General features: G+C 37.0%; 1 protein-coding gene across 1 annotated transcript in view; it reads left to right on the top strand.

The window, feature by feature from the left end:
* LOC103155363 (protein diaphanous homolog 2-like) overlaps nucleotides 1-10,899 on the top strand; it is a gene marked incomplete at its 5' end in the record, with an annotated part of 266,071 nt that overhangs the window by 22,683 nt on the left and 232,489 nt on the right. Inside the window, one exon of the mRNA XM_007577025.2 lies at nucleotides 3,451-3,471. Coding sequence (XP_007577087.2) covers nucleotides 3,451-3,471 — 21 coding nt within the window. The remainder of the gene's footprint in view (nucleotides 1-3,450; nucleotides 3,472-10,899) is intronic.

Consider the following 10,899-nt stretch of genomic DNA (forward strand, 5'->3'; position numbering starts at 1 on the left):
ACGAAAGGAAACTGGTGAAGGTCCACTGATGACTTAAATAAAGGCCAGTCTTAAAACTCGCCTGGTAGCAGCTAAAGTGGCTGATGTAATTAAAAGTTGTACAGATGAAACGAGCCAAACAAACATTTATTTTAAAGACCAAAATCAGTTTTTTTGTATCAAGTTTTCATGTACTTTTTACCTGAGGAACACCAAAACGCACAATGAGCAGAGAGCCATCCAGCAGTGGCAATGAAAGGCTTTGATTGATGCTTTGTTGGAAAACCTTGGCTGTTGCTGTTGATTTAGATGTTGCAGTAAACTATTTACCTGATCTGAAACTGTGCTTTGTGAGAGCAGGATAATGAGCCCTTCTGCTGCTGGAATTGCTCAGAAACTATTTCAGCAACAAAATAGCAAAGTGGAGGATTTGATTTGGTCTCCAAATTATCTGAATCCCAAACTAGTGAAACATCTGTAAGACGCCAGTTTACAGGATTTGCAAAATCAATACTTAGTTGTTGGTGCCAGATTTATGCTGCTCAACACCTCCTCGGTTTATTGTTGCCTTTGTAGCAAAAGGAAACTTAATATGCAAAAGATTTTCATAATGTCCTAGGTGACTATCCATCACTGATGCATACTGACACATCACATTTGCTTTTAAACTTTGCTTGCCTGAAATAATGAGTACAATTCTTACTCTTGCAAAATATGTATTTTGAAGAAAATTTAAAGCCATTCTCTCTCTCAAGCCATGCAACATTGAATACAGACTCATATTCTACAAGGTTTACCCCAGCAGGGGTCTGGCAAATTACTCCCAATACAAATGGAGTATTGAGAAAAAAAAAAAAAAAAAAAAAAAAAAAAAACTTTTGCAAAGACCTGGCTCATTTAAATATGAACTGATTACCGTGTAATCCAACTCTGCTTCTGCATGAGTCATGTTTAAATGTCTTTAACTATTAGCTTTGCATGAGCTGCTGCTTTTCTTTTTCGCCGCCTTTCTTTTTTTTTTACAGCCCTTCTCTTTACATTTGTGCAAATTTAATCAAAAATGCTAATTTCACAAATTTTACTAATGCTACTAATACATACTTTGAGTCTTGTGTTAAATTATGAACATGCTTTGTTTAATGTTGGAAGGATGTGATGTAAGGTCTTGTAAATGGGGATTGCTCATTATTGCATTCTTTTCTTACTACTTTTTTTTTATTTTTTTTTTTTATGTGACCATCAATTTTCAGCTTTCCTCTCCGAGTGGCCCGTACAGTTTTCAGAGAAAGTCCAGACCACTAATGATTATTAATTTGCAGTACTCTTACAATTTGTGGTACATAGTGATGTCTTGAGAGGAAAACGTGCAAGTCATTAAGTACAGCATCTATTGTGGATATTAAAAGCCTACATTTCCTTGTTTAAGATGGCAGGTTTTTGTGTTCCAGAACTTTTTCCACCTTGAAAGTGGCCTATAAAATTGAAAACACTGAAATCTTTTTTTGGGGGGAAATGGCAATAAAAAGAAATAATGGTGAAATGCACATCTTGACCAAAAACACACACACACACACAAAAATCACCACTTGGATTTAACTAGACCATTAGCTTGTAGTGGCTTCCTATTGGCAGCAAATTATTACCCAATGGCATCTTCTGATTTCTTAAACAACCATGTGGAAAGACACATCCTGTGATTGTGGAACATATCTCAGTCTGTTTAAGAAGGATCAAATCATTGGCATCAAGTAGAGAAAACGTCTAAAGAGATGTAGAAACTACTAAAATTAGGTTGAAAACTTTGGACGAAATTGGGGTCAAAACAACAGTTCAAGTCGGCACAAATCCTTCAGGCTTTGTGCTGGAAATGTAAAGAAATACTCTTCAAAAGAATAGCTTCACCAGAAGAAGATTGGTTCTCAGCCCAGACCTGAATCTGTTTTGCGATCTGAAGAGAGATGCACACAGAATATCGGTCAAATTTAGGGCATTGTGGTAAATAAAAAGGAGCAAATATGTGGGCAAAATGTGCCAATAATGATCAAATCATACCTCAGAGGTTAATTGTAAAAATGTGCTTAAACACAATTTATATGTGTGTGTGTGTGTTGAGAATTATGCAACAGTATTGTTCAAATATTTTTCTAACTCAAAGAAATAGTTTTTTGAAAGGAGCTGTTCAAGAGCTAGCTCAGACGAAAGGTGGAAAAACTTCTTTAATGATTTTGGCGTTCTGTTATTTGTGATATTTCAAAAAACCTGTCACTATAACAAGCTGTGCAGACCTTGTAACATCCACTGTACCCAATGACTTGTCTTTTTTTTTTTTTTTTTTCCCAAAACACACATTAATTTGAACCGGTGCCTCTCACCTTCAAGCTCCTTCCAGTGTTGTGTTCTGGCGCACTAAAGATAATGTCTGTTTGGTAGAGCTGCTGTAAATGTGTTTTAAAGTTAAATAGATGTACGTTCTGCAGCAATTGTTGTATTCTGGACCATTTTAAAGGCATGCAATAGTTGCTAAAAACATAGAGAAATTGTTGCATTAAACTGCTTCTATGGCTGTTCTGAACATTTAGTAGGGTGAAGGAAAGGGTAACTGTTGCAATAAATGGATGCAGACCTGGACAGTTTGAGAATGACGGTAAAAGAAAATGAAAGTTAGATTTTTTTTTTCTTTGCCTCCTATAAAAACCGTAGAAAGGAAGGGGGGAAATGGCTCAGTGTGTCCTATAACTTCTTGCAATCAGAATGCAATTCCCTAGAAGCATGTTGTAGAGCGAGAGGAGCTCAGCCTCAGATTAGAATACATTTACTCTGCTAACAGACACCTTCCCACTGTGAAACAAGTCCCACAGTTGCAGTAATGAAAATCGCTTCTGCTACCTGCCACTATTGACAGATAACAAGGTTAAACCCTGGGAATTGTGCTGACTGCATGGGTTCAAGGTAGTTCTGCCACACAAATGTGACATCTGAAGACCACTGTTAATGGCAGAAGATTGATTTTTACACCAAAGGGACCTTCTTCACATTCTGTACCCGCAGTAGCAAGTGTTCATGTTTGGGTAAGAATCCAAAATCTGCATCGACCAATCAAAGACATTTACCCTCTCACTTGTCTTACTGTCCACATTGTCAAATTATTGCAGAAGTGCAGGAAATTTTGCCTTGATATTTACATCTCATAATTTATATCTCAGTCGGCCCATAATTTAACAATAGATGACCTGCAGCTGCCAACAACAGACATAATCTTCAGTATGCAGTAATAGCTGTGAGAGTTATCTTGTTTGCTTTTGTAAATTTTTAGTGAAACCGAGTGAGCTATAAATGTGTGAAGGATTTTTGTGTTGTCACAACAGATACGCTAATGCCTCAACTTGTAATGGATAATTCTCTGGCCTACTAACGATTGTGCCGTTTGTGTCTTTTTGCACATTAACCTTCTCCGCCGATCGCTGCATGCAGATAACTGGGAGCAAAGTTGCGGTAAGTAGCCTATTATTTATTTGGCTTCCAAATCTTGTTATTTCTTTGTATCTGTCTTCATTCCTATGAACCCATGCATACACACACAGACTTGCACACACACAACCACCACAGCATCTTCAGTCGTGAAGCTGGTTGGGAGCATATTCTGAACTGTGCATATAAGGTCATTGCTTAGCTTTGTGTTTAAAGATGCATGTTGATGTGTTAATTGAAAAAAAAAATACTGTCTTGACTTGGTTTCTGCAGCGTTTTTCATAGAATGCTCTGAAAAAGCTCTTTACCTGTGAATAATACAACGTCAGTGATTTTTACAAATGCACAAATCTGCTGGATCTTTCACCCACTGCTTGGAGAAATAATTCAGATGGTTCAGGTTAATATAAACCTCAGTGTTTACTGATAATTTATTTTAATGCAGCACAACAGACTTGTTGGAAGTTGAACTAAAATGCACTTGCGGACCAAACCACAGTGAGCGTACTGTTTTCTTTTTTGTTTTGTTTTTTTTTGTTCCACCAAACGTCACTAGATTTATTTGAGACATTTATTTCTGAATTTGTTTTCACTGCAGCTGGTTTGACGGAGATAAGGAGGGAGCTCAATAACCAAATCTTGGTTGTGGTGAAATATGTGTATCATCTGAATTAGTATCATTTCTGTTTGTCAGCGTACTGGCAAAAACAGAAGCGTAAACCATAATCAATTATTGCCTTTTCATCTGCAAAGAGTTGTCCTGCTGGATTCTGTAAGCAAAATGAGCGTCGTCTAAATAAAGACCTGCGTCTAGCTCGAAACATTGCGCTCGTCTTTCAATGTCAATGTCAAATTTATTTATATAGCACTTTAAAAACAGGGTTAAAACTGCACCAAAGTGCTGTACAAAACCGATAATAAAATAAGTTGATGAAAAGAAAAAGAGAAATATTACAAGAAAAACAAACAAACAAACAAAAAAAAAAATCTTTCTGAGGTTCCAAGGTGGGTCTGTGTTTATATAAAACCATTTGCCGCTGCAGGTAACGTTTGCAAGAGGAAAAAAAAAACAACAAATCATGAAGGTTGAGCACTTCATTTCCTTTTATTTGAAATAATCCACAATTACTCATCATGGAGTTTAATGGTAAATGTTTATGACCTGAGAATTCAACACAGCTGATTTTATTGCATAACATGGTTACGCGTATTGAAGTATGTTTAACTCTCAGCCAACTTACTTATTTACTGATTTGTGCTTCAAACGTGAACTGCAAACTTGTTTGCGGAAAATGATTGCACAACTCCAGTGCTGCTCAAATAACATGCTTATTGACTGGTAGATTGTTCCTGACTGATGTAGTCTGGGTCAGGTGTTAGTTGCCACTTAAATGGGGTTCACTGAAGTGGAAAAAAAGACTTTAACACCCTGACGGACAGCGATTGGCATCATTGGCTAAATACTTGTGCACCATGCTAAGCTGTTTATTTTTGCACAGGGATTTACAGTCTCCCTTTTAGCATCCTTAAGCCATCTCAGATGTTTAAGCTTTCAGAAACTTTTCTTCTGGCTGTGAACTCTTTGCTTCATCAACCCATTTGTGAATCTAAAGCAAAGAACCTTCAAACATCAAAACCAAGAGTAGAGGACTTCACTGCAACCACAAGCGGCGATGTCCACAAGCAGAATTCCCTGTAGGGAACAGTTTTCCATGATTTTTTTCAACTTCCTAGAAGAGTTACTTTTGTTCATCATTCTAAGCAAAAGTGGAATTTATGTTTAAAATAAAATTAATTTAGCAAGTTATTTTAACATTATCATTTAATTTTGTTGACCAGGGAGCTTAGTTGAGTTATGGACATTAAGTAGCTGTTTAATCGTATGGTTCTAATTGTCTGCAAAAGTCTTTTAAAAATTATTTCAGTGAAAAATGGAGAATTAAAAAAAAAAAAAACCTTCTCACACAGTAACGTCTTTTGAAATGTGAAATTGTGACTTTCAGTAGCATCGATTAAATTGCTCTTTCATTGCCTTTTCAAGGACTTTATAAGGATTAAGACTGTAAGACCTAAGAGAAGCACAAGCAAGGTCAAACAGTGCACTGTGTCCTGCTCCCTCCATGCTCTCATACATACCTTGCTCTTTGAGGCATTTTTAAGCCTTTCAGAAACTGTCTTTTTGTGCTTGGTTATTTCTATGGCAGCAATGGATTTATCAGCGTGGACTGTTTGGATGGCCCACATAGTAGGTTTCAATCAGCAATAATGGCTACCCTGTGTTCGGTAAATAGAAAAAAACAAAATTACCTCATTTTGGATCATGACCACTCATCTAAGATATGAAGACCTTCTTTCAGAACCTCTGCAGACCGTTTGAAAGGATGCGACAAGTCCTGGTTATCAATAACTTTCTTTCATTTCAAAAGCTCCCAAGAAGTGTTTGACCTGGGATTTTTAACCTTTGTGAGAATCCAAATAGACTCTGTGTACTGAAAGCCATGAGCTCTCATTCGTGAAGGCCCCATTGAAAGAGAGGATAGAAGAACCAGTATTTAGCCTGGTTAGCCAATCGTGGTCTAGTCGAGGACCCCTCTCCCCCCCATATTCCTGGCAGATTCCCATTTTCACGCTGTCAGCATGCGGCGATGAGGGCTCTCAGATGTGCTAGAAGGAAAGTGTTGGTTCTGATGGTCCATTGGGAAAACACAAGTGTAACTCCTCTGTCTCAGGCATGAAATCTCTCTGGCACTTTCTCCTCCGCTAGTAAGGAATGAGCCAGGAATAGAACGCTGTGAATTGACTTTCATCACTCTGACCATTGTGGAAGTGTGCGACGCAGCTCCACAGCACTAGTCTCGCTTTCTCTTTCAAGCTCCATCCAAAAAGTAGGAAAGATGTAAGCAACACATTCAGGTAATTACAGTCTTCCAGATAGACTGGGATGAATGCATTACACTGGACACCTGCTCCCGTCTGCTGACCTCTACAGCGGTTTCACATTAGTCCATAACCACTGGCCTAGTCCAGGTCTACCCGTCAGCATCTGCTGCTGCGTTGCTTTAGAAAGTAGACTTCTATCTTGTCTCGTCCAATGACAGACTCTGCAGCTCAGGGGGCTGCTGAGACTTGGCGTGAGAGGGCGTGTGATGCATTTGTTGAAGAAACTGCAGCGGAAAATCTCCAGGCCACAGGAAATGATCAATACCTGTACGACTGGACAGATGACTGCTTGGATGCCGGCCGGCTCTGAAATGTCAGGTTGTGCGATGGTAAATAGGGTTGTGTAAACAACTGCTCTCTGTATGTTGTTGTCAGTGTGCAGATTTGACCAAAGAGTCTAAAAAGCCTTATACCAGAGAGAAAAGGTCAGTACTGGCTGCACTGTAACAGATCTAATTTACTGGCATGTTCTTGTTTTCTGAGTAAAACTGGGTGTGATTTTAGGGCTAAAGGTGTATACTCAAAATCTTTTTGCCAGTTGTAAAGTAGAAGTATGTTACTCTGACATATCAACAGTTTAAAACCTATTTCTAATAATATCATACATCTTCTTTCCATTCACGCCACAGTTTTGAAATAGAATCACTGTGACCCAGGGTTTCTGTTCTAATCTAGAAAGTAGCATCTCATGTTGATTCAGAGACAAACTTAAGAACCAACCACGCACATTAAACACCTCAGGGCAGTTTAGAGACCAATAGACATGAAATGCATGTTTTCTTGGCTGTTGGAGGGAAGGATGGAGTACCAGAGAAAAAAAAAATAATAACAACTAGTTTTGTTTTGTGAGAAATTTAAAAACTTTGCTTGTTGGTTCTGATTATGGAGATGCCAGGTGGAGGATTCCTTTCCGGGCTTTTATCTTGAAGATCGGATCATGTTCAAACAATGACCAGTTCCAGGCTGGAAAAGGGAAAGTTTTAACACTCTGGTCTTGGTTACATAGCTTAGAATGATGCAATACGTTTAGTGTTATTTCCTGTCTTAACTAGATACATCTGTTGACGTAATTGGTGGGTGTTCTCAATATTTACTCCACTGACACACTTCATTATCAATATACCTTGTCTGGACACTGATCTGAACAATATCCACTGAGGTCGCCATCTTGTCTCTATGCCTGCTGGTGTGTTCAGGGCACTGAAGGGTCACCACAGCCAGCAACAAAATAACACCTTAAAAGATCATAAATGAACAAAACTTTCTGCCACAACCAGATATTTATGAGTGATGCCGGCGATGTGTGAGATACGTGAACGTTGGAGAGAAGAAGCACGAAACAGCTCAATAACATAAGTTCATTATTTTACACAATGACAGAATGTTGACACTTTAAGGTTTCAACCACTTACATTAGCATTGAATAATAGAATGTATCTGAACAAGCCAATACAAGACTGCACAGTTTTGTTTGTGCCACCATACAGTCATATTTTATAACTGATTCAAACTGGGATCAGAACCACGACCAATGAAAATAAACATTCATACAGTTAGATTAATTACAGCAGCTGAGCATTTTTATATTTACTGCCATAATTTACTAGGGGAAATAACACTTTATTCATTGATGAAGTGCATAGTTTATTTACAGATCAAATCAAATTTGTGTATAAAGCACCCTAAAAATAATGAGCTTGACCAAAGTCCTGCACAGCAAGCAGGGTGTAGAAATGTGTCTCTGTGTTTTTTCTAACAAGATTTAAAAATGGTTATTGATGGAGCCTGGCTGATTTGTAGAGGCAAACCGTTCCACAGTGTTGGAGCCGCCACTGCAAAAACCTCCCTCACCTCTGGATTTACAGAAAACCTTAGGTACCTTTAACAGCATCTGATCTGCTGACCTGATAAATACGAGCTGTAACACAAGGATGCAGTGGTTCAGTGAGAGGAGCTGTTGCCAAGTTAAGAGACTTAAAAACAAATAAATCATGACAAATTACCAGCGTCCTAAAACCTGCTTTTATTAAATGTGTTCTCTGCCATTTTCCACTTGACAATATTTACCTCAACTTTGCATTAAAATAACACAAAAAACATAATCTTTTAATAAAAGCAGAACAAACCTCTGAGACATCAGGAAACTCAGTATATTTTGGTTTTATTGAATTGATCATTTTAAGGATCTTTAACTTTAGCATTTTTATTTTGAGAATGTCCAAGATTAATAACATCCACTTTTTATATCTTTCAAACAAGCTCAAGTACATATTGAATTGCATTTAATTGTACCACAAATGTTTTTTTTTTGACGGAGTGCAATGTAATAAGAAATCTGGCATTTCTTTGTGATACAAGACACCTAATTTGTTAATTTCTTTTAATTTCAAAGTGCTGTTTAACTTTCTCACTTAAACCAATTCATCTTCATCTTAATTAGGGTCAGTAATTATGAAGTTATTGTCTTTAGAAGTGATTTTTTTTTTCTGTAATTCCCAGATGAACAATTTACAAAACTGACTTTAATTCAACACATTTTAAAAAGATAAATATTCCCCTGTTAAATAACCTTTGTGTTTTCAGTTTAACTCGTTGGAGAATGGAGGTTTGCAAAACCCCCAACTGGAGCAAAAGCTGAAAACTCCGATCACTTTAACGTCACTAAGTATTAGATATGAATAATATAAGTGAAAATGTTCAGAAATTCCAGGTTTCCCTCCAATATTTTATTCTTTCTGCAGCGTTTTTGTTTCAAGCGAGCTATTAAACTGGGGGCTTTAGGTTGAGGAGATTTGATGTGGCACATGTCCTTGATGCTTTAAAAGGACGGCAATGAAAAATTAATAAATAGCGTGTGCCTCTCATGCCCTAAGCCAGTGTTCGCCATTCACCATTCTATTATAAATTAAGATCAAGGAAGCAGGATCTGCACAGGACTGAATTAGATTGTTCTTTGATTGGCTGAAAGCTTATTTTAGAGTTCATCTTTCTGACATAAAAATGTGTCTTAGAGTTCTCAGATGGAGGATTTATCTGACAATCCTCTGGTAAATGGGGACGCAGGGTCAGGATTTTTCCCGTTTTAATGCGTATGAATATTTACTGCTTCTCTAATTCTTTAATAGTTTTAGGATTTTTTACTTCCAGTCTGCTTTACTGAAAGGTTTTTTTTCTTTTCTTTGATGTCTATATTCAAATGCAGAAGGCGATGCAGCAGAAGTCCCCTCTGCCTTAAAAGATGAGTCCAGATCTCTGCAGCACTGCCTCAATTTTTAAAAAAATGTTCCAAGACTTGCTTTACAAATTACCACATATTTCTATAATACAGCAAGCCTGCAGTTAAATTAAACATTTCAAAATTATAAAAGCATATAACTATCAGATACCTCCTGCACACTGTTTGCATGTTGCATCAGCTTTAAAATGTGTTCCAAACTGATTCTCTAAGGTTGTAAAAATGTTGTTTTTTTCCACCTAGGAGTATAAAAGCTTTATTTAAATCAAATCTATTCAATAAAGTTTTTTTTTCCTATTTCAGATATTTTTCAGGTTTTAATTGAATAAAACTTCTGTATGCTTTTTGTCAAGGTCACCGTAACTTTTTCCTGTGAATTCAGCATCTCAGGAGAGAATCTGCATTAAATCTGAAACGAACGTTATGGACGCGCCGATCACAATGTGATTTTTAAAGATCGAGGGTAAAGTTCAGCAGAGCACTACAAAGACATATGTTGGCTTTTAATTGAATTGCTGTTTGATAACAAGCAACACATCATAAAGCAAGGACAGTCAGTCATGACGCCGTTCTCTTCTGGCAAACTAAATGTTAAATATTCAAGACGGATGTAAGCAGTCGTTTGCTTTTCAAAATGAATACTTTTGAATTACAGATTACATTCTTTTAGTAGAGTTGAATTTTTTTGTATAGTACTTCGACAAATGGATTACAGGTATGGCTCAGGTTACACATTTTTAGTAAAAGTAATTACATGATTGTAACATTTTTTTTGGATCTGCAAGCAGCTTATAGTCAGTACTCTGTAATTTAGGATATTTTCTACGACAAATACTTCGTCTTCATCGTCATCCATGTAGCAAAGTCTAACAAAAAAATAAATAAATAAATAAAAAATAAAGGAAAGAGAAATACAGTCACAGTGCCTGGCTGGAGCATTGCAGGTAACTTCTTTTTTTTGCCTGAGTAATGGAAGGTCAGGACAAATCAAAACAGAACTGTAAAATAGAGCTGTAATTGCAGTGGTTTCCCTCCAACAAAGCAAATAGTTGGCATGCGAGTAGTAGTAGACTGTATTAGTTTTCGTAAAATCAGATTTTTCTAAATTTACAGAAAACTCCTGAAAGTGAGTTATTGAAAAGCTCTTCTTTCAAAAGCATTTTCACTCATCTCAAAATGTAATCCAAACTGCATGGTTGTCTTCTTGTATCGTCATCTAATTTTTTATTATTTTTTTTTATCTCGGTAGGAAGTCTCAGCTGTGTATGTGCTCCTCT

The sequence above is a fragment of the Poecilia formosa genome, unplaced genomic scaffold, assembly GCF_000485575.1.
Source record: "Poecilia formosa unplaced genomic scaffold, Poecilia_formosa-5.1.2 Scaffold423, whole genome shotgun sequence".
Lineage (NCBI taxonomy): Eukaryota > Metazoa > Chordata > Actinopteri > Cyprinodontiformes > Poeciliidae > Poecilia > Poecilia formosa.